Source organism: Macaca nemestrina, chromosome 10 (genome assembly GCF_043159975.1).
Source record: "Macaca nemestrina isolate mMacNem1 chromosome 10, mMacNem.hap1, whole genome shotgun sequence".
Lineage (NCBI taxonomy): Eukaryota > Metazoa > Chordata > Mammalia > Primates > Cercopithecidae > Macaca > Macaca nemestrina.
Window position 1 is genome coordinate 136,802,144 of NC_092134.1, and position 23,305 is coordinate 136,825,448.

General features: G+C 53.0%; 2 protein-coding genes across 9 annotated transcripts in view; one reads left to right on the forward strand and one right to left on the reverse strand.

Annotated features, from left to right (window-relative positions):
• Positions 1 to 1,099: 1,099 nt before the first annotated feature.
• LOC105484178 (lymphotoxin beta receptor) lies at positions 1,100 to 9,358 on the reverse strand. 4 transcript variants are annotated; one of them, XM_011745559.2, is made up of 10 exons: positions 9,055 to 9,358; positions 8,825 to 8,921; positions 8,363 to 8,473; positions 8,132 to 8,284; positions 7,325 to 7,421; positions 7,048 to 7,145; positions 4,831 to 4,938; positions 4,511 to 4,536; positions 3,135 to 3,363; positions 1,102 to 2,812 (listed from the first exon to the last, which is right to left on the reverse strand). In XM_011745559.2, exons 1-10 carry the CDS (start codon positions 9,148 to 9,150, stop codon positions 2,535 to 2,537), a joined length of 1,293 nt encoding a protein of 430 aa, XP_011743861.1. In that variant the 5' UTR covers positions 9,151 to 9,358; the 3' UTR covers positions 1,102 to 2,534. The 4 variants fall into 4 exon arrangements, with proteins under 4 accessions (XP_070928427.1, XP_011743861.1, XP_011743860.1 ...); XM_011745558.2 differs by having other exon boundaries at positions 1,106 to 2,812; positions 8,363 to 8,488; positions 9,058 to 9,354; XM_011745557.2 differs by having other exon boundaries at positions 1,106 to 2,812; positions 8,363 to 8,488; positions 9,055 to 9,353.
• Positions 9,359 to 16,267: 6,909 nt separating this feature from the next.
• LOC105484177 (sodium channel epithelial 1 subunit alpha) overlaps positions 16,268 to 23,305 on the forward strand; it is a 36,268-nt gene continuing 29,230 nt past the window's right edge. The window contains exons 1-2 of one of the 5 annotated variants that reach the window (XM_024793577.2): positions 16,268 to 16,380; positions 18,794 to 19,263. In XM_024793577.2, the coding sequence (XP_024649345.2) occupies positions 16,366 to 16,380; positions 18,794 to 19,263 (485 nt within the window). In that variant the 5' untranslated portion in view covers positions 16,268 to 16,365. The other 4 variants (XM_011745552.2, XM_011745556.2, XM_011745554.2 and 1 more) reach the window with 4 other exon arrangements.

Here is a 23,305-nt window from a genome sequence, read left to right on the forward strand (position 1 = left end):
GTTGAGGCTACATGAGCCATGATTGTGCCACTGCACTCCAGCCAGGGTGACACAGTCAGACCCTGTCTCTAAAAACATATCGGCAGGTATAATCATAAATCTGAATGGTGTCACAAAGGGCTGTGCTTTAGTACCATTTCTTTGCTTTAGTACCATTTCTTTCAAAATATTTTCCTCCTTTTATTTTGTTGAAAAAAATGTGTAAAATTTGTTTTTTTTAATCTAAACACATTAGAACAATTATTAAGAATTCATGCAGTCTGGCCCCAGCATATTGCAGGGGCAGGAGGATTTAATTTTATTTAAAGATACAGCTCACCATTATTTACTTTTCAAAAAAGGAAGTTGGATGTGATACTTTCACAGTCAACCTTAAATGACCCATCCACTCAGTTGGATCAGACGCCTTCTGAGGTGTGTGTTTGGCAGCCACTCCATCCTGATGATCCCCAGTGACAGAGTTCTTCATATCAGAGCCACGACAGTGGCCTTTTATGGAAGGAGCAGCCAACTGGCAGCAGCTCCCTAACAATCCTGCAAACTAAGATCCTCTCTAGGGAGCACAGGAGATAATTCAGGGACGGGGAGGGGCAAACACTTACTAATAAGAGGACTTGAGAAGATTTAAAGTCCTTTTGGGGGGAAAAAATAAAAGAAGACAAAAAGAAACCAAAGAAGTAAAAATCACAAATACTCTTTCTGAACCAAAAGGAGGCCAGCCTAAATTTCTGTTCACCAACAGAATGTGAACTTGGCCTCTCTCATTTTATGTCTAAAGTGCACACCTCGCCGGGCGCGGTGGCTCACGCCTGTAATCCCAGCACTTTGGGAGGCCGAGGCGGGCGGATCACAAGGTCAGGAGATCGAGACCACGGTGAAACCCCGTCTCTACTAAAAATACAAAAAATTAGCCGGGCGCGGTTGTGGGCGCCTGTAGTCCCAGCTACTCGGGAGGCTGAGGCGGGAGAATGGCGTGAACCCGGGAGGCGGAGCTTGCAGTGAGCCGAGATCGCGCCACTGCACTCCAGCCTGGGCGACAGAGCGAGACTCCGTCTCAAAAAAAAAAAAAAATAAATAAAGTGCACACCTCGGGTCAGGCACGGTGGCTCTCACGCCTGTAATCACTGCATGTTGAGAGGCCAAGGCAGGAGGATTGCTTGAGCCCAAGAGTTCGAGACCAGCCTGGGCAACACAGGGAGACCTGATCTCTACTAAAAATACAAAAAATTAGCCGGGTGTCATGGCACACACCTACAGCCCCAGCTACTTGGGAGGCTGAGGCAGGCAGATCCCTTGAGATAGGAGTTCAAGGTTGCCATGAGCCATGATAGTGCCACTGCACTACAGCCTGAGTGACAGAATGAGACACTGTCTAAAAAAAGAAAAAATACACACATTTCCCTTCAATCAACCTTGGAGAAGTTTGCGTGTGGCTAGATGTTTGAGAGCTGACTGAGACTTAACACCTGCGGAACATGCAAGAGATCTGATTATTTGAGAAGGCCAGACCATTCTACCTGTTCAAAGAAATTCTGGAAGGGCGTGATTTTTCCCCCCCTCAAGAGGCCTCTAAAAGCCAGACAAACTGGGTGCAAATCCCAGCTTTGTCATTTGCAGCTGAAATGGGAAAGTTACTGCTCTGTGCCTCAGTGTCCTCATCTGTTAAATGGGAATCATATCTACCTCATGGAGTCATTGTGAGGATTAAATAAGTTAGTATTGTAAAACATTGAGAACACTGCCAGGCACGTTGTCAGCCATCGCTGACTCGACTGTTATTTCCTGGACTATATCCACCTCATTGAAATACCTTTATGGGATTATATTTTAGTGTCTTGACCTTTGTCTTTGGGACTGTCTCCATGGAATAGTGTTTCTGTATAAATCCCAAGAAAATAAATTATCTAGGTCCCATTCTTTTTATTTGCATGTGGTTACAATATAAATACACTCGCCATTTTCCTCCCCTTCCAAAACTCTTCCCCACACCTAGGAATCCTACCCAACCCCTAGTTGTTAATGACTCCCTTTCCTCTCCTCTAGGAGGGGAGGGAAGGAGCGTCCTCCCTATAATTTCATCCTCATGCAGGGTCTACCTCAGTCCATGTGAAGTGTGGAACCCCAAAGGGCCTCTGAAGCTTGGGGATAAGCACCACGAATCCTTTAGAGGGCCCGGTGACGTACTTGGAGGTGACCATGTGGCGGCTCCCTCGGTGCCGTGCTCCGGTGCGGCGTGCCATAGTGGGCAGCAGTTGGTATCATGTGCCCTGTCCGTGCCTGAGGCTGAGCAGCCCCAGTGGGTGGGCGGGTCTGCCAGGAGGCCTCAGGTTTGCTCAGGCAGTAGGGAGAGTCCTGTGGAGGGCATCGTACCCAGCCAGTGCCCACCTGCTCTCGGGGGTGTCTGAGCTTTCGTCCCTTAGGGCTCTGCCTCCCCGGGCCCTACTCAGGCCCCCTGTGAATCCCACATGGGCAGGGTGGCCTCAAGGGAGAAGGTGCCCTTGTGCCTCCAATCTTCTGCCTTTTCTCAGACGCCATCAGTCATAGGTGATAAATTGGCTCCTTGGGCCCCTGTTAGAGGGCGTGGCACCACAGTGCTCTGTCTCCGCCAGGTGCCAAGCCTTGCCATCTTCCTGGTGGGGAGTAGAGAGCCCGGGAGGGCCAGGGTCCCCCTCTTCGGGAATGGGGTATGGAGGGTCGGGGGTAGCTGGGAGATCTCCAGGACCTGGTGGTCCCCCCAGTACTGGTCCATTGTAGATGTAGATGTTGCCAGTGATAGTCATAGACCCGCCAGTGACATGAATGCCATTGGTACCTGTAGGAAAGGAGGCAGAGCGTTGAGGAAAGAAGGCCCCCAGTTCAGGCCCGCTGCTTCTTGAATTCCTACCTTCTTCTCGCCTTTCCCCTGCCCCTCTCCTGCTTGCTGCTGGTTTCTTGAGCTCTGTGTTCATTTCTCTGTTTCTGGGTTTTCCAGTCTCTTCCTTTTTCTCTAGTTGTGACACTGACTGGCAGCAGAGTCTCTGTCTGCCTCTGTTTTGGTCTTTTTATTTCATCTGGCCCACAGTCTCTCTCTGCCAGTCATCCCTCTCTCCCCATCCTTCCCCATCCTTCCTCTCTTCTCCCTGCCCCAGGCTCACCGTGGGCCACCTGGTTCTGCTCCCCAGGTTCCAACTGCGGCTCCCTGGTCAGGTCCAGAGGACTCTGCTGCTGCGGCACCCCTTCCTCCGAAACTAGGGCTGTGGGAAGCCCAGTGGATACTGGGGAAACATCTCCAGAGATGGGTAGCAATGGCTCTACCAGGTCAGGGTACTGTGGATTGGCCTTTGGAGGGTCCCAGCCTGCAGCTACAGGATTAGGTCCCTCTCCCTGCAGGGAAGAGATGGAGACCCAAACAATGACAAGGGCCCCAGACCCTTTTTTCTCCCTCCCTCCCTCCCTCCTTTCTCTCTCTTTTTCTCTTTCTCTCTTTCTTTCTTTATTGAGACAGGGTCGGGCTCTGTCACCCAGACTACACTGCAGTGGTGCAGTCATAGGTCACTGCAGGCCCAAGAACTCTTGGACTCAAGTGATCCTCTAGCCTCAGCCTCCTGAGTAGCTGGGACTGCCTGGCTATCTGGTTTTTTTTGTTTTGTTTTTTTTTTTTTTTTGAGACAGAGTCTCACTCTGTCACCCAGGCTAGAGTGCAGTGGCATAATCTCAGCTCAACTGCAACCTCCGCCTCCCGGGTTCAAGCAATTCTCCTGCCTCAGCCTCCCGAGTAGCTGGGATTACAGGTGCCTGCCACCAAGCCCGGCTAATTTTTGTATTTTTAGTAGAGATAGGGTTTCACCATGTTGGCCAGGCTGGTCTCAAACTCCTGATCTCAAGTGATCCACCTGCCTTGGCCTCCTGAAGTGCTGGGATTACAGGCATGAGCCACTGCACCTGGCCCTGCCTGGCTAACTTGAAACAACATTTTGGGTAGAGATGGGGTCTGGCTGTGTTGCCCAGGCTGGCTCATCTTTCTTTAGTTCTCGTACCCCACTCCATGCTTTGGCATCTCACCACCCGCCTCTGCTCCTCCCCATGCCCCAGCCTCAGGGTCTTTGCACTGGATGCTCCCTCTTCCTGGAGCACTTTCCCCCCAGATAACCCCATGGCTGGCTCCTCGCTTCTTCAGCTCTCCGCTCAAATACCAGGTTCTCAGAGAGGCCTTCACTGTCCCCTCTGTCTAAAATACCCCCCTCCTTTGCCACTGTCACTCTTTGAGCCCTTACCTGCTTTATTTAGCAATTATACCACCTGATATGTGGTTTAACTTTATTCTGGCTCCATGGGCATGTGGACTCCAGGAGAGGAGGTACCCCCAGTGCCTAGGACAGTGCCTGGCACATGGCATGTTCAGTCAATCATCAGTTGAATGAATGAATGAATGAGTGTGGAGTCAGCCTGCATACTCTTTTCCTGTCTGCTCCCACTTTGTACTCTCATCACCTCTTCCCCTCCTTGCTGCCTTCTCAGCCCCCGCCATTACCTGTGGACGCCTCTTGAGCAGCGATCCTGCAATGGAGAACGAAATGGGTGTAGGCTCCCGGGCAGGCCTCAGACCTAGCCTTTCAGCCTCCACACCCCACCACAGTGTGTAGCAACTTGACCACCCGGGGGCCAGAGGAACAAGCCACTGTCACTCTCATCTCCAGCCTCAGAATAAGCAGCTGGATGAAGATAAGGATGTCGATGTAGGGGGTAGGCTTTGGGAGTCTTGAGGGTGTGGAGGGTTGCACCGGGGAAGTTGAATATTCCTCCCTCTGCCTCCCACCGCCAACCCATCCACCGCAGCTGACCCCTTCCTACCCAGTTTCCTGCAAAGAGAAGGGTGGCTCTTCCAGATGCAGGCAAAGATGGTGGCAAGGAGCAGAAAGAAGGCCAGTGGCAGCAGGATGGCCAGCATCAGCATGGTTCCTGCCAGGACAGCAAACAGGAGGGGTGATCACAGCCCCAAAAAGGACAGAGGGGAGGAGAAGGAAGAGCTTTCCAGATCCCTGGGCAACCCAGACAGAGAAAAGGGAGCAGCTTTTTTTTCTTCTAGCCACACTGCAGCTCCTCAAGGCAGAATGAGAGAAACTTCCCTTGGGTTACAGAGAAGGGGAACTAAGTTGGACTTGAGGACCTCTTGGCAGCCAGGAGAGACTGTATCATGGATGGGCATGTTTGGGGGTGGTGCTGGTGCCCTCCTGCTCAGAGATCAGGATTGGGCAGGCTTGTGCGTGCAGGATGGGAGCTTGGGCAGCTGATTTTCAAGGTCTGGAAGTGGGATTGGGAGACAATAGGGAAGGGTGGGGCTTGGAGTTGTGGCCTCAGCCATTGTACAGAGGGGCCGCTGTAGAGGAGCTAGGGTTGCCCTGCTATACCTGTGAGGGTGTTTACGGGTATGAGAGAGTGGGGAACCTTGCTTTGGAACTGCCTGTGGTCACCTGGGAGAGCAGGGCTTGCAAGTTCTCCACCCCCTTGCTCAGGGCAGATTCTAGGAGGGGAAGAGAAAGAGAGGCTGGAGTTCAGCTTCTCCAGCTTTGATCTGTAGCAGTGGGTAATATCTCCTTCTCTGGGTACCAGAGCTGCCAGCAATAGCATGGAGTCTCCAGTGCCCTTCAGCTACGCCTGGGGAAGGGTGGGAGGACTGGCGCATTTCTCTGCTGGGCATTTTTCCCCTTCTCATTCATGTAAATCTGTAGCCTAAGGGAATATGGAATGGGAGGCCTGGGGAGAAACTGGAATGGGAGTCTGGGCTTTGGTTTCCTGCCCAGCTGTGTGACTTTTAAGTCACTTCACTTCTTTGAGCATCCGTTTTTCATATATAAGATGAGAAGGTTAGCTTACATACTCTCTACAATTCCAGCTCTAAAATGCCAGTTGTATTTGATAGATAGTTAAAAATTAACAGAGCACAGAAAAATACTTAGATTGTGGAATGAAAAAATCAGGTTATAAAATATTAAAATTACTTGGCTTTTAGTAAACAACACCACCAACAACAAAACCCAGTATGTATAAACATGCATAGAAAAATGTCTGGGAGGAATATATACCGCAATGTAACGAGTGGATATTCTAGGTAGTGGTTCTGTGGGTGAGTTTCAGTTTTGCTTATCTGAAGTCTCTAATTTTCTACAGTGCATGCATTATGACATGGGCTCTGGAGTAAGAAAACATGAGTACAGTTTCTAATAACACCAATGACCACCTGGGTGGATGATCTTGAGTATGTCACTTAACCTCTTTGAGCCTCAGTTTCTTCCTTCAGTCTATGAGGATGATAATATAATCTACCTCATAGCATCATTAAGAAGATGAAATGAGTTAGTAAATGTAAAGCGGTTACAGAGTGCCCAACACACACAGTGAACCTTCTGCCAATGAGTGATGTTACAGTCATTAGAAACATCTTGTAGTCATCTACCAGGCTAGCAAGCCAATCAATCCACAGGAAACAGTCAAGAAACAGTCAAATGGGAATCTTGTGTCTAATAATAAAAATATATAGTTTAATAAAGAGGTGTTTGGTCTAGTTAATGGAATGTGTGAAAAAAAATGGATTGTGTGATGTTGGTATGCCCAGAATGATGACAGTAGTAGCTATCATTACATCTCAGTAGCCTAAGGGAATATGGAATGGGAGGCCTGGGGAGAAACTGGACTGGGAGTCTGGGCTATGGTTTCCTGCCCAGCTGTGTGACTTTTAAGTCGCTTCACTTCTTTGAGCATCAGTTTTTCATATATAAGATGAGAAGGTTAGCTTACATACTCTACAATTCCAGCTCTAAAATGCCAAGGGATGTGTTCCTTTACATAGTATTACAGTATATATAATTTTAAAAGTAAGTGTGTGTGTGTGTGTGTGTGTGTGTGTAAACTAGCCTAGGGATACTCTAATTTTTTCTGTAAGGAACTTTTCTTCTTGCTCCAATTCTGGGAAGGAAGGATTAATCTTTTCTCCATTTTTTTTTTTTAGATGTGGAGCATTAAGGCATTTTCCAAGGCACCCCTCTGTTTCCCTCAGCCCCGGACCCTCACCTGACATCTCTGGGGGCAGCGACTCTGATGGATTTCTACAGGTTGTGTCCGACTGGGCAGTGCCTGGAGCTGCCTCCACCAGACCTTGGTCCTCACACCTGCAGAGGAAAAAAGAGATGATGAGCTTTTCACGCCCTGGCCCACCAGTGTCCCAGTGGGCGTGCGGGGCGGCTGAAAGTGGTGCGTCAAGTCCACAGTGTCGAGGATGGGGGCTGGGGGTTGTTCGCAGCTGAGGCTTCTCAGAGGGTGGAAGGAGCACGGGTGGGGCCGCACTCACCTGGTGTGGGGCTGGCAGCGGGCTCTGGGGGAGGAGGTATTCTGGAAGTGTCCTGCCTTGCAGGGGACGCAGTGGTTGTTACCCTTCCCAACTTCATCTGCCAAGAGAAAGGCAGGCCAGCCAGGGTGAATTGGCAAAAGGGAGGAGCCCTTTGCCGGGCTGTGAGTTTCCTTTAAGCCTCGGGATGGCCTCCTCCTTGCCCATCCACCCCATTCTGTAGCTCTCGCCTCACCTTTCCCAAGCTCTGCTTTGCTGCCTACCTTTTTTTTTTTTTTTTTTTTTAGAAGGAGTCTCACTCTGTTGTCCAGGCTGGACTGCAGTGGCGCGATCTCGGCTCACTGCAAGCTCCACCTCCCGGGTTCATGCCATTCTCCTGCCTCCGCCTCCCGAGTAGCTGGGACTACAGGCGCCCACCACCACGCCCGGCTAATTTTTTGTATTTTTAGTAGAGACGGGGTTTCATCTTGTTAGTCTGGATGGTCTCGGTCTCCTGACCTCATGATCCACCTGCCTCAGTCTCCCAAAGTGCTGGGATTACAGGCGTGGGCCACCGCACCTGGCCTACAGCTTACCATTTTGCCCCAGCTTCTCAGTACTGAGAAGAAACCCCTGGTGTGCCCCCTGCACCTGTCCCAGTTTCATGTCCCTCCAGCACCCTTCTGGGAGCCTCTGCATGGAATGAGAAGAGGAATTTTAAGCCAAGGACCTGGGGGGTCGCTGTGGACACAGTACCATATTCCCTTCTCCCACTTGCCATCCCGGGCACCCAGCCTCCTTTTCACATCCAGCCCCTCAGGGACCTCTGACCTTTGAGCTCGGCTTCAGTGCCAGGCGGGCAGTCAGAAAGTAGTTCGCAGTGTGTACACTCGAGGGCCCAGGCAGCACAGAACATTCCCGGCTGGCAGCGGCACTGGGTCTTCCGTTTGCTTGTGCAGGGGGCAATCTCCTCGAGGCCCATCACTGGTGGGGAGACGGGAGGGCTTAGGGAGGGGCCGAGCTCCAGGGGATCCAGCCCCCCGCAGGCACATCCCCACTCACCTGGGTCACAGGGGCGGCACAGCTGGCAGATGGTCAGGTAGTTCCAGTGCTCGTTGTAGGAATTTTCGGCACATGTGGCACAAACTGTGTCCCGGCTGCGGCTACATTTAGCTGAGACATAGGTGCCTAGAACGTGAGTGCGGTAGTAGAGCTTCAGGAGACAGGGTCCACCCTCACCTCTGCTGCCTGTGGTGTGACCCCGGCCTTTCCCTCGGTCTCTCTGGCCCCCCATCATCCTGCCCGTGGCCCTCTGGCTCCCTCTCAGTGAGGTAAGGAAAGAGGAGGCCCAGTGGGGAGGGCCAGTCCTATTTCCTCCACCTGATGTCTAGGGTTTCCCATGCTCCTCTCCAGCAGCCAGTTTTCCTGGGGGACAGTGCCCACCCTCCCTCCGAGGCCTCAAGGGGGCTGGAGACCCTGTGACCCACTTCCGAGGCCCAGGTTCGTCCTGCTATTGCCTCTCACCTGGCGGGCAGCGGGAGCAGCAGATGCGGTGCCTGGGCTCATAGTATTCCTTTTCCTGGTCCCTGCAGGTCTGGTTCTCCGACCCGTATGGAGGCACCTTCAGAGGGAGATGGAGAAGAGGAGAGAAGAATTAGTCAGGCGTCAGCTTGGGAGGGCAGAGGGAATGCAGCGAAGCCTGCCCAGATCCCTCTTCCCCACCCCCGCCCCCTCCTACCAGGCCCCTTCCTCACCACCTGGGGCTGGGATGCTGCCAGGAGCCCGAAGAGGCCCAGCACCAGAGGCCCCCAGGCCAGGCCGGGGGCAGAGGTGGCCCAAGGCAGGCGCATGGCGGCCACTCGGCCAGGCGGCCAGCAGCGTGGGGGCCTGGGAGGAAGGCAGGAGGCCCGACGCCCTGGGCAGCGGTGGAGGCAGCTGCCTGAGCCCAGAGCCTGGGACGGGACTCAGGGCTGATGTGCCCCCCAGGGCCGGGAGCGGCCAGGCCGGGCCTCCAGGGCTCCCACGGCGGAGCTCAGGAAGTGGGAGTGGAGCGAGCTGGCCGCGGGGCGGGGACAGGGAGCGCTGGGAGCCAGGCCGGCCTGTCGCAATCGCAGCCAAGGGAAGAGGAACAGGCTTGTCTGCCTCGATGCGGGGCGGGAGGGGCGGCCGGGAAAGCACGTGAGGGCCGCGGGGCCGGAACCGGCCTCCTCCCTTCTTCGGAAGCCCGACCAGGAGAGCGGACTGCGGACAGCCCGGGCCCAGCCGAGGGAAGGGCGGCAGGCCCGGGGTCAGCCCTTGGACAAGCCTCGCAGGGGGAGCAGAGGGAGTTTCAGAGAGCGCAGGGGACAGATGGATGCGGGATCTGGAAAGCGAGGGGACCAGGACGGGCGATCATGGAGAGGGCAGGGCGCAGGGACTGCAAGGCCGCAGAAGCAGCTCTGAGACCAAAGAGAACCGGCTGGCAGACGCCCGGGTTCCTCCCCTATTGTCCTGCCCTGCTTTGGGACTTTTTCAGACAAATTACAAGGGACTAGCAAGTCAACCAGCCCCCCACGCTACCAATCCAGCCCAATCCACACAGGAGTGGGCACAGGTCACCCAGGAGACCCTTGAGAGCTCTGCAGCTCGCCCTGCTCCCTGTCCTCAGGGAACCTCCCTCCCAAAGAGATGGGGAGGGTATGCGGAAGGGAGTCCTGGGGCCAGCAGGCTGGACCTGGGCACTCAGGCCCTCTGCTCTGGCTTCTTTGGCCATGAACTTTCAAACCCCTTAGAACTGGAGAAAGCTGAGAGCCCACCCAGTGCAGCCCCCTCACCTTAAGCATTGAGAGGGAAGCTAAGGGTGACACATGAGGGGAATGGAATTCCAGGGTGGCTTGGTCTGGTTCCTTTCATCCTCCCATCTCCCTCAACAGCCCATCCACCCATGGAGCTACTTGCAGCTGCCCCCTTTTACATGTGGTTCTCTAGTCCCCAAGTTTCTGTCTTCCTGACTCCCACCTGTCCTTGAGGCTTCACTGAGGCTCTGGAAGGCGTCCTCTGCCCTAGGCTGTCCAGTCCCCGTGAAGACCGCCCTCTGTACCTGGCTGTCTTGTCTGCTTCCTACCAGGCCGTGAGGGCCGCCATGGCCCAGGCTGAATCTTCAAGTATGTGTTCCCCATGCTTAGCAGAGTCTGGCACATACCATGTGCCCAAGAGGTATTTCTGGAATAAAGGAGTGATGGCCACATCACAGAACCAGTCCACAGCAGAGCCGGCTACAGTCTGGGTCTCCTGATGTCTAGGTCCCAACTCATTCCAGCAGTCCTGCCACCTCCTTGTGGCTCAGGGGTGTCTCCCTTGGGATGAGGGGTTAACGTCTCTTGCGATCGGTCACTTGGGCACCATCCCCCGCCCTGAAGGACTCTGTTCAGCACTCATCCTTACACTGGTCTGTCTAACTTCGGGTCTGATGTCTGGACAGGTGCAAGTGATGGGAAGTGTGCATGGGGAGGGGAGGTCACAAAACGGGGAAAGGACCTGCCTAGGCTGTAGGCATGTCACTCTGTGAGGGTGTCTCCCCTCACCTGGTGCAGGCAGCTCACTGTACACATGGGCCAAAGATGGCTGGAAAGGGCAGAAGTGTCAGAACAGCGTGCGCTGCGCGAGCGCTGGGGGCTGGGGTGAGATGCCCCACTGAGCTCTTACATGCGTAAAGGAGTATGTGTGTTGTGACCCTAGGCCCTTTTTTCTCTCTCTTCTTTTTACTTTTTACTGTGGAAATTTCACATGCAAGTTAATATAGCAAAAGAGAAAAAGTAATATTTGGAGTCTCCCGTATACTCCTTACGCAGCTTCAACTCACCGTCAGTTTCATTTATTCTGTATACCCCTCCCCCACCAACGCACACACTCTTCGAATCCCTCGTGATTATTTTGAAGTAAATCCCAGACATCATATCATTTCATTTGAAAATATTTCAGGAGTTTACTCTAAAAGACAGGGACTCTTTCTCTTTTCTATTTTTCCTCTTTTCCCCACCCTGTCTTACGTGCTGAGACCCTTTCTTTTAATAGAGGTGTAACATATAATACAGTGAAACACATGAGGTACACTGATCTTTTTTTTTTTTTTTTTTGAGACGGAGTCTCGCTGTGTCGCCCAGGCTGGAGTGCAGTGGCCGGATCTCAGCTCACTGCAAGCTCTGCCTCCCGGGTTTTTACGCCATTCTCCTGCCTCAGCCTCCCGAGTAGCCGGGACTACAGGCGCCCGCCACCTCGCCCGGCTAGTTTTTTGTATTTTTTAGTAGAGACGGGGTTTCACCGTGTTAGCCAGGATGGTCTCGAACTCCTGACCTCGTGATCCGCCCGTCTCGGCCTCCCAAAGTGCTGGGATTACAGGCTTGAGCCACCGCGCCCGGCCCTCTCCTCTTTCCTATACGGAGTCTTGCTCTGTCACCCAGGCTGGAGCGCAGTGGCATGATCTCGGCTCGCTGCAACCTCTGCCTCCTGGGTTCAAACAATTCTCTGCCTCAGCCTCCCGAGTAGCTGGGATTACAGGCGCCCGCCACCACACCTGGCTATTTTTGTATTTTTAGTAGAGACGGGGTCTCACCACGTTGGCCAGGCTGGTCTTGAACTCCTGATCTCGTGATCCACCTGCCTTGGCCTCCCAAAGTGCTGGGATTACAGGCGTGAGCCACCACACCCGGCGCCAGAATGTTCCTTGAACTACAAAAGGTTGCTACATGCCCTTCCCAGTCAAAGCTTCCTGCTTCAGAGGCAACCACTATGTCAGACCCCTTTTAACCCCAGCTGGCTGGACTGTATCCTTCTTTCTGCTGCCAGCCCTAAGCTGGCGCTTCAGCCCTCACGGACTCTCTACACCCTAAGGAATGAGCCCTGAGATCTGGGTTTTGATCCTGGCCCCATCACTTTATCTCTGTGGCCTCTTTATTGTTCAGTCGGCTGCTGGTTTGCCTGCGGATCTGTGGGACGGAGGTGGGGTGGGAGGAGAGAAGCAGCCGGGCTAGTTCTCCCCTCTCTGCTTTCCGGCTTCACCTGCAGTTGGTTGTCTTCCTTCCTTCCCCATTCCATAATCCCATCTCCTACCAGAAGTCCACACTATTTAGTTCCTGCCAAATGGCTCCGGAGGCTTCTTGGTCTTTGATGCTACATCACCCTGCTGTCTTTCCAGGCCTAGAGATGGTAGCTGTTTCCTGCTCTGCTGTTTTCTGAGCTACCTCCCACTGGCTTCTCAACTCCTCCATCACCCATGGACCAGTTAGTTCTCTGTGTTAAATTCCTTTGTTTGAAAGACTTTGAAAGAGTGTTTCTTGTTTCCCAGCTGGATCATGAAAGACAAATCTTACCAATAACTGGCTACCACAATGCCCGGCCATCCCCAGGAGGACAAAGGGAGACTCACAGGGGTGAGAAATTCACAAGTTCACCACGGGCAGGGCACTGTCTTTGCTTCTTTCCTTTTGTGTTCTTCACCAGTCTCCCTGAGACTGATTTCCACTGAGCAACACCAGACCCAGACCGAGCGCCCCAGGACTCCTAAAAGGTGTGTGAGGGTGGGACTCTTCTACCAGGACTTCTTCCGAGGGAGCTGCTGAGAGCGCCTTCTTTCCACAGGCCCATGAGGCATCCAGAAAGGGGGTTGGTGGGAATGGATTCTTCTTCTTTTTTTTTCTTTTTGAGACAGAGTCTCAGTCTGTCACCCAGGCTGGAGTGCAATGGTACAATCTCAGCTTACTGCAACCTCTGCCTCCCAGGTTGAAGTGATTTTCCTGGCCTCAGCCTCCCAAGTTGAGTAGCTGGGACTACAGGCATGCGCCAACAGGCCCAGCTAGTTTTTGTATTTTTAGTAGAGATGGTGTTTTGCCATGTTGGCCAGGCTGTTTTTGAATTCCTGGCCTCATGTCATTCACACACCTTAACGTCCCAAAGTGCTTGGATTACAGGCATGAGCCACTGCACCCGGCCAGAAGAAAAATACTATTTCTTCTCTCTTCTTCTCCACTCTGCTCTTAGCTGACTAGTGCTCTTGGAAAGGGTCTGGCAAACACCCAGAAGTGCATAACTGATGAGGGTTGTCTTTTTCCAGAGTATTTGCATTTTCAGTGGTGACAATGCCTTAACCGAGTCTTTTCAACGGGGGTGACTTTGCCCCCCAGAAGTCATTTGGCAATATTTGGAGATGTTTTGGTCGCAATGACTCAGGAGGTGCTACTAGCATCTGATAGATGGAAGCCAGGGATGCTGCTGAACGTCCTACAATGCACAGGATTGTAGATAGGACAGAATCATCCTGTCCCACCACAAAGAAAGATACAGCTGAAAATGTCAATAGTGCCAAGGTTGATAAACCCTGTCTTAACTCAAAGCGATCAACTTCTAGGAGTGAACTTCTAAGTAAACTGCCAGGGGACTAGATGAAGTGTGGCATTTTTCTGGTCCATCGTTTTAAATGAAAGAGAAATCTGTACCACATAAGGGCAGCTGAAAAGACTGTTGTCTTCCACAGTGGGCAGCCCCCAGTGTGAAGTGGCTAATTAGCTCCAAGTAGTAAGAATAAAGACTTGCATTTAACTAAGTAACTGATTCTCATCCTGGCAAGGATAGAAGTGAACAGGGAAAAGCGAAGAACATTTAGACAAAGTAATAGACCACAAATAAATGGGTTGTCAGAGGAAGTTAGGGTGTTTGAAGTTTTGCAGATGCTTTTTCATAGCATATCCTGCTCTGTCAAAGATAAACTAGCAAAGATGCTAGTTCTGCTGTCTTCCACAGAGTGGGTCGGCAAACAGTGACCACTAGACACTGAGGTCACCAAGATGAATATACCTGGTCTCTGTCCCTGCATATGTACAAACACACATACATCAGGATAATAATAATAAATAATAGTAAACAGTGGTAAGTGCAGAGATGGGCTCTCCCTAGGAGGCTGGAGTGATTACTTCCGTCATCTCCTGTCCGCGGAGAACAAGAGGCAGGAAGACCCTGTGCACTCATAACCCTCATCCCACGGCAGCCCCTCTGGTTTCACTTCTCTCCCTGCAGCCGTGCATATCTTATGGCCACACCACAGGGTTAGAGGATAGCTGGTGTTGGGAGGGGAAGGCAGCCCTGGGTTGGCGGGAAGGGCTGGGGCTCTGGGGGAGTCTGGGGGTAGTCCTGGGAAGGCAGGAGGTCCTTTCAAGACAGAGTCTACAAAGCTCTTGACTTCTTATAGAATAAAACTACTTCCCTCAAAATCAGAGAAGGAGAACTGAGCTTGGAAAGGAGTGGTGCAGTTTTCAGTCTGGCCCCACCCCTAACTCCTGGGTGACTGTGGCCAAGTCACTTTGCTTCTGTGGGCCTCAGTCCCCTCATGCGTGAAGCAGGGGGCTAGATGCAAGGTCAGCTGGAAAAAGTATTTGTGCCCATCCAGGTTGCCTTACCCACCCCTTCTTGCCCTTTCATTTTCTCAGGTAAGATCACCGGGGCCCACAGAGCTCAAGTGCCTTTCTCAAAGTCACATAGTTTAAAAGCAAAAATAGGGGCTGAGCATGGTGGCTCCCATGGTTGTAATCCCAGCGCTTTGGGAGGCTGAGGCAGGAGACTGCTTGAGCCTAGGAGTTGGAGGCTGCAGTGAGCCATGATCATGCTGCTGTACTCCAGCCTAGAGGACAGTGCATGATCCTGTCTCTAAAATAAATAAGAAAATAAAAGCAAAAATGGAAGTTGTAGAAACATACCTATAACATGGTCCCTCTTATAAAAAAGAACTATATGTTTTGTTTTTAAAAAATACATGTAGGCCGGGCACGGTGGCTCACGCCTGTTATCCCAGCACTTTGGGAGGCCGAGGCGGGCGGATCACAAGGTCAGGAGATCGAGACCATCCTGGCGAACACGGTGAAACCCTGTTTCTACTAAAAATACAAAAAATTAGCTGGGCGTGGTGGTGGGCGCCTGTAGTCCCAGCTACTTGGGAGGCTGAGGCAGGAGAATGGTGTGAACCCGGGAGGCGGAGCTTGCAGTGAGCCGAGATGGCGCTACTGCACTCCAGCCTGGGTGACAGAGCCAGACTTTGTCTCAAAAAATAAAAATAAAATAAAAAATAAAAAAATAAAATAAAAAATAAAAAATACATGTAAGTTTATAACGGCACACAAAAAGATACAGAGAGATATACAAATTACGGTGGCTCCCCTTGGGGGAGGGAAAGGAAGGGGACAAAGGGAAGCTTTTATTGTTCTACATACTTCCGTATTGCTGAAAAATTGTATTATGACAAAAACATATTTGTGTTTTATTTGTACACTTTAAAAAGATCATCTTTAAAATGGACTTCTGACCAAAGCGCAGGTCTCAGATTTCTATTTTCCTCACAACACCAAGCCTGCTCTAGCCCACTCCAGGTCTAGAATGCTGCAGCACTGGGCTTGCATTGCCACTCCCATACCCGGCAGGACGTGGCAGGGTCACCACCCTCCGGCTCAGCCCAGACCAGGCATTGCAATTCTTCTCACAGAGCCCTTGATACGAAAACTATTTGCCATGCTGCCTTCAGCTAGTGGTTGGATTTCAGGCATGAGCTAGCAAATAGAAAAGGCAGGGAGGTGCTTTTCAGAACCTTTGAGATCAAACAGCCAGGGTGCTGAGCACCTTGTCTGCAGGGAGGACCATGCCCAATGTAAGGACCTGGCTCGAGGGAGACTGGAGTTTCTAGGGGTATCTGGGATCTGTGGGGTGGCGAGGACAGTGCAGAGACCTTTTCACAGAGCCAAGGAGATAACCCTGCACCCAGAGACTGGATGAATCCATGGGCTCTGTGTGGGAGTGAGGGAGGCCTTCCCGGCTTTCCCATCCTGGTGCAGCGGAGCCCCGATCCCCCATGAGTCTGTCTCAGGAAGTAAATGGCTAAAGCGCTAAGTAGATAACGCCAGAGGAGGAGGAGGATTCTGAATTCTGTTTATAGCTCTGCTCATATTTTGTTTTCTAACCTCAGAAAACTGGTTTATCCTTGGGAAGGGTCAGTTTCTTCATCAGGACAATGAAGAAAAATCCAGCTGTCCCTTCCAAGGGGAGGTATCATGAGCAGTATCAAGGTAAGCAAGGCAACCCGGTTTGGAATCCTGGTTGACACCGCTCTCACTTTAAGAAGTCGCAAGAGACAGCGGCAAGAGAGGAAGCCACAGACCAGGTCGGACCCTGAGCCTGGAGTACTGCCTTTTCTCTTTGCCTGCTAAACTCCTTGCTCTTCAAGATTCAGCAGAGAGGACACCTTCTCTGGGAAGGCTTCCTGAGTCTCCTGCAGTGAGCCCTAGGCTCTCCCAGCCCTTGGCTCTTATCTCTTATCTCTGAGAAATCTGAGATCTGTGCTTTGGTTAGAAGTCCGTTTTAAAGACGATCTTTTAAAGTGTACAAATAGAAACCTTATCTTATTGTATGGCAGCTACCTATTTGCAGGCCTATCTCCTCCCCCAGTGTGTATCAGTGCTCAGGCTGGGCCTTTGTCTGTGGGCTTGCGGAGGGAGGCAGGACAAGCCAGCGACCACATTCCTGCACTCCTGGCTGCCTCCTGTGGGGCCCTCGAGGGAGCGGCAGGCCTCCCTGTTGCGTGCAGGGCCCGGGCTATGTGGGTGGTTCTCCAGAGTCTCCTAGAGCCCTTTTTGGGTCTGATTCTCTGACCCTCCCTTCTCTCCTTGCTCACCACTTGGCACTCCACTCCTTATCCTTTTGCTGCATTAAGTTTGGAAAGAGATTTTGGAGAAAAATATAGCCCCTATCAGTGAATTTCTCCTCCTCCCAGGGCCTGCCCAGGCTTGCGCCATGCCCACTCTCTTCCTTTCCAGCGCTGGCCACGTCCTCCCTGCACCTTCAGTGCCTACTGTCCCTGCCTCTCCCTGGGCTCCGGGTCTGTGCCCACAGTGTCCTGCTTGGCCCTCGTGCTGCCTCTGGTTGCCCACATTCCTGCAACTCTGTGACCACAACAGGGGCGATTACACATTCCTGGCCTGGCAGCCAATGGTGTAAAAAAGAACAGAATGTCCTAAGGCCCCGCCTAGCCCCCAGCTTCACCTGGGCCCCTCCCGGGTCTGGACAAGGTTGGAGGGAGTGGTGAGGACTCAGCAGGAAACAGGAGGGACCAGGAGGAGGCAGATGCGCCCCACCTGAGTGCGCCGCGTCCACTTATGAGTGGATGAGGAGGTTTGCAGAGAACTCTTCTCTCTTCTCTCCAGGGCCTGGGGGTGAGGCTGAGCTGTGGGTACCCTGAGAGGGTTGCCCACTTGCTGAGACTCCAGTTCCTGGAAGCACACTTGGGACTCCCCCCTTGCTCTCCTGCCTGGAGAGAGACTCCCTTTGGTGCTGGCTCCTCCTATTGCCCCCGCCTCCGCCCCCCACCCGCCTCTACTCACTCAGCGCCCCTCCTCCATCCCCATCTCTCCATCCTTTGCTGTCCCTCTCTATTGTCTCCCTTGTCCTCCGGTTTCCCCACCCAGGCCCTCTCAGCCTGGCTGGCCCCTTCTCCTTGTGTTGCCCTCCTGGCTGTGGGCTCAGGATCCTTCTACTTGTTCTGATCTTTGCCCGTAACCTGCCCTCCTGTCCCCCAGCCTCCTTGCCTGTCAGGTCTGCATCTAAAGCCCCTGCCCAGAGTCTGCCTTCTCAGGTCCAGTACTCCCAGTTCACCTGCCCTCGGGAGCCCTCCTTCCTTTGGAAAACTCCCAGCTCTGACTCCTCCTCAGCCCCTCCCCCTGCCCTGCTCACTTTTAATTGAGATGTTAATGAGACTCCTGTTGCTTCTATCCCTGGCCGGCCGGCGGGCGGGCTCCCCAGCCCGGCCGCTGCACCTGTCAGGTGAGGGGGAGGAGAGGCTTGGCTGCCAGATTCAACTGGAAAGGAACCAGTCCCAGTCCAGCCGCAACCTGGGAGTGGGAAGCTGGAGGCAGCCCAGACCTCCTGGAGCCCGGCAGTCCTGGGGTAGAGACAGAATCAGGACGCAGCTCGAGGTCAGGGCCAGAGGCTGCAGGTGAGGGCCTAGAGTGAGAAGGGGCAAGGCAAGTGGGGAAGAGGAAGAGAGGCAGGATTAGAGAGAGGAGCCAGGTCAGGAAGAGGAGAGCTAGGAGAGACCCAAAGAGAAACAGGGCAGATAGAGAGGGAGTGAGAGGCAGGCGCTGAGACACAGATCCCAGAGGAAGATCAAAGGAAGAGGGCAGAGACAGAAAAGGAGGTGCTGGGACAGAAACAAAAGGGTGGCCCTCTCAGGGAAGCAGAGGAGAGGCTGTTCCAGGGAAGCCCAGCTCCGGCACTTTTGGCCCCAACTCCTGCAGGTCTGCTGGCTCCAGGAAAGGTGGAGGAGGGAGGGAGGAGTGGGAGAATGTGGGCGCAGGGTGGGACGTGGGCATGGCCAGGGGCAACCTCACTTGGGTTCCAGGGGTGATGGGAGAGGGCACTCAGGGCCCAGAGCTCAGCCTTGACCCTGACCCTTGCTCTCCCCAATCCGCCCCGGGGCTCATGAAGGAGAACAAGCTGGAGGAGCAGGACCCTAGACCTCTGCAGCCCACCGCAGGGCTCATGGAGGGGAACAAGCTGGAGGAGCAGGACGCTAGCCCTCCACAGCCCACCCCAGGGCTCATGAAGGGGGACAAGCGTGAGGAGCAGGGGCTGGGCCCAGAACCTGCGGCACCCCAGCAGCCCACGGCGGAGGAGGAGGCCCTGATCGAGTTCCACCGCTCCTACCGAGAGCTCTTCGAGTTCTTCTGCAACAATACCACCATCCACGGCGCCATCCGCCTGGTGTGCTCCCAGCACAACCGCATGAAGACGGCCTTCTGGGCAGTGCTCTGGCTCTGCACCTTTGGCATGATGTACTGGCAATTCGGCCTGCTTTTCGGAGAGTACTTCAGCTACCCCGTCAGCCTCAACATCAACCTCAACTCGGACAAGCTTGTCTTCCCCGCAGTGACCATCTGTACCCTCAATCCCTACAGGTCGGTTAGTCCCTCTGCCCATTCCCTGGTGCCTGCGCCTGGAAGGGTGGTCCGGGGTGCTGAGGTGCTCACTGGGCAGGCACAGCCTCAGACCTGAGGGTGGGAGCCGATACCCCTGTCCCAGGTAGAGCTCACCACTGGCAAAACGAGGAGCCTCCAGCTTGCTGGACTGCTGTCCCTGCCCAGTGGAGCCGTCCTAGCACCCCAGGCTCACCCAGAGTGTGGTTGTTGGAGCAGCGTTGCCCTCCCCTGCCCTCTCTTCTCCTTCCCTCCCGTTCCCTTCTCCCTCCTGCAAGTGGGAGGGAGTGCTGCAAAAGGGCAGGGGTGTGCTCAGCTCCATCCTTTTCTGGAGCAAGATGCCAGCAAAGTATACGGCCTCCTCCCCCCCACAGGAGAGTCTGATGGAGAGGTGAGGCTAGGTGAGGGGAGGCGAGGCCTTGCAGGTGCTGCGGAGGTGGGTGCTGTCAGTCTTTGTTTAGAAGGGGAATTTGTTATGGAGAAAGCAAAGTGGGGGTTCGTGGAGGTTAGGGCTGCAAGTGAGCCCAAAGGCTGGAGGCAGGGGCCTTACAGAACAAGGAGAATGGGTCAGGCTAGAGAGCAGCCCCTTGTGAAGCTGTTCCCCCAAAAGACCCAGGCTGAAATGCCGCACTGTTGACCTGCCCAGGTGCCTGACCTTTACGTGCTTGGGTGTGTCCTGAAGTTTTGGGTTTCGTCAGTGCTGTTTTGCCAATGTTGGGTCTGGAAACCGGAGCGAGTGGTGAGCGGGTGGTGAGCGTGGAGAAGAGAGGAGGGCAGGGCTGAATGTTTTTATATACCTTTTATTTGCATTCACCCAGCCATGCCACACCTTGGGGACACCTGCGTCAAGCCAGACACAGGGCTAGGCACCAGGCAAAATGGATTCATGAATAATTCATACACCCTTTATTGAAGGGCATGTAGTTTGCTGTGTTCTGGAGACAGATAAAATAAGATGGCAGAGACAGGCATATAAGCCAGTAACTGTGGCACACTGGGATAAGTATGATAAAATAGTGAGTTAGTGTGCCTTCAAGGAGTGTCAGATCTTTATGGGTGTGAGTGTGAGTGTGTGTGTGCACACACTGGTATGTGTGCGATTATGGATGCTTAGGATTTGTCATGCTGTGGGTGGAGGCCCCTTCGCATATTCCATCATGTCCAAAGGTGCGTTACGGACTAAGAAAGGTTGGGACGTCCTGTCCAGGAGAGAGAGAGAAAAAAAAAGCCGGGCCATGTTGTTGATTAACGTCTGTATAATGTCCCGGGTAGGGACCATTTCCTTAAGAAGCTGCTGTGTGCACAGACACTGCTAAGGTGGCCACTGGCATCTCATTTCATTCTCACGTCTTCCCAGGCCGGTGCTATTGTCATCCCTATTTTACACTTGAGGAAACTAAGGCAAAGAGAGGCAAGTCACAACATCACAGAGAGAGTGACTGAGCTGTGACTCATCCTGTTTATGCCTAATCCCAAAACTCTGCCTCTTTTTAATACCCAAGATGTGGGGCGTTGAGTGAATGAAATTTCCAGGCAGACATGGTTTCCATCTCATTTCAGAGCTTTCTTGGGTACTTCCCCTCAACCTCGTTTTTCTCCCCCTGGTGCCTGCAGACATCTTCACCCCTTAAGGCCTTGGTGGAGGGGAGGGATGCAGCAGGAGGGGGAAGGACAGCAGGCGGGGCAGTGGGCACTCAATAAATATTTGTGGTTGAAAATATGTCAGTGAGAGATGGAGAGGGAGGGCAGGGGTGAACAGGGCGAGGCCTGCACAGTTCTTAGGTTCTGCTGCACAGTTCTTAGGTTCTGCTGTCCCTAGACAGTCCAGGAAAAAGCCGGGGAAAGGAGGCCAGAAGCTCTGCCTCTGGGGACTGCGGACTGGGAAGCAGCCATCCGTCCAGAAAGAATCCCTCCTGGTTGAAGGGCTGCTGCGGGAGTTAGGAAGGCAAGAACACCTAGGACGGGAGGGGAGTCGGGGAAGGCTCCCCAGCACAGGGGAAGGAGATTCAACACCCACCAAACACTACGCGCTTGACCTTGTAGTCACATTATGTGCTACACCCTAAAGCTGGGTGCTTTATAGACACTCTCTCATTTAATACTGACAAGTCCAAGGAGGTGGGCAGTATTATTCCCATTTTTTTTTAGATGGGGAAATTAAGGCTTGGCAAGAGGAAATAGTTTGAACAAGGGAACATACATTATTTATTTATTTATTTATTTAATTAATTAAAAAATAACTGCCGGGCCCGGTGGCTCACGCCTGTAATCCCAGCACTTTGGGAGGCCAAGGCAGGCATTGAGGGGTCTGGGATGGAGCCCAAACAAGGTTGTTTAAAAGAGCCCCTCACTTGAGGCCAGGAGTTCAAGACCAGTCTGGCCATCATGGTGAAATCCCCATCTCTACTAAAAATACAAAAATCAGCCAGGCATGGTTACGCATGCCTGTAGTCCCAGCTACTTGGGAGGCTGAGGCAGGAGAATCACCTCAGGAGGCCGAGGTTGCAGTGAGCTGAGATCATGCCACTGCATTCCAGCTTGGGCCACAGAGTGAGACACTGTCTCAAAGAAAAAAAAAAAAAACAGTAATAACGCTTGTATATATTTATGTGCCAGACATTTTTACAAATGAATCTAAATCAGATGATCTGCTTTAAATTATTTCTCACAACACACCTTGAAAGTAGGTATCATGATTACTCTAATTTTATGGATGAGGAAACTGAGGCCCAGAGAGTTAAGTAACTGGCTCAGCTTCAGACAGACAGCAAGTGGTGAAACTGGGACTCAGAAATCATCCCCCGCCCCCCCAATCCCCTCCCCCGCGCCTCCCCACTCCCCCCTCCCCGCCAGGCTCCAAAGAAAAGCCAGGGCATCTCAGGTTAGCAGCTGAGTCACAAACCAAGTGTGTTTGATTTCAAAGCTCTTTTTTTTCCATTACACTTTAAGTAGGGATCGGGCAGAGACCTCCCAGGTTCGGGGGCAGTTGGTGCGAGCCCAGCGGGCAGAGCAGCAGTCATAGGAGGACAGTTTGTCAGGCGTGCCGGAGGGAGGGAGCCAGGGCCACTCCTACTCAGGAGAGAGGCAGGAAGGTAAACAGGTTAACCAGCCCCAGTGAGTGAATCACAGGGAGCGCGGTGAGTGACTCCTACCGAGGAAATCAGTTGATGAGCTAGAGGAACTGGAGTGAGGCAGAGCTGCCCAGGGCTGCCCACCTGCTGAGGGTCATCACCAGCAGAGGGAGAGGAGGAAAGTGGACATGCAGGACTCTGCTGCTTTCTAACTTCAAGGAAAGTGGACAAAGCACTGAAGACTTTTCAGACTAACCAAGGAAGTGCTGAGTCCAAAGGGAAGGGTTACCCACTGCAGCCCCTTTTTCTCTGGTCAACAAAGGACTTCTTCACCGAAAGGAGTGGGCCAGTCATACCTACAGTCATGGGAAACAGAGCCCACAGACGTATTTTTCATCCAGTCCCAGGAACGGTTTAGACTGGACCTAAGAACTTGGGGTTCTTGAGCAATGAAGGTCATGCTAGCTTCTTTCCTGGAAATGGCACAGCAGGAGGCCAGGAGTGGGTGAAGCAAGGAGCAATTTCCCAGAGAGAACCCCTGTGGGGAAGGTGGGGAAGGCCTGAGCTAGGGAGTCCGTCCCTGCCTGCAGTTCCCTGATGTGGTGGGCAGGCTTTGCACTCCCCGGGCAATCTGGACACCGGGCTTTACTCAGCAGGGCTGGCAGGAAAAAAAGCCTGGACTTTTAAGAGTTGACTCACCTCTAACCCTGCCACGGTGGTTGGATCCTTCTCATGTCAGGAACCTTGCTACCTTTGTGGCAGATGCTATTAAAAAGTTCTTCCTGGCCGGGCGCGGTGGCTCAAGCCTGTAATCCCAGCACTTTGGGAGGCCGAGACAGGCGGAACCCGAGGTCAGGAGATCGAGACCATCCTGACTAACACGGTGAAACCCGGTCTCTACTAAAAAATACAAAAAACTAGCCGGGCGAGGTGGCGGGCGCCTGTAGTCCCAG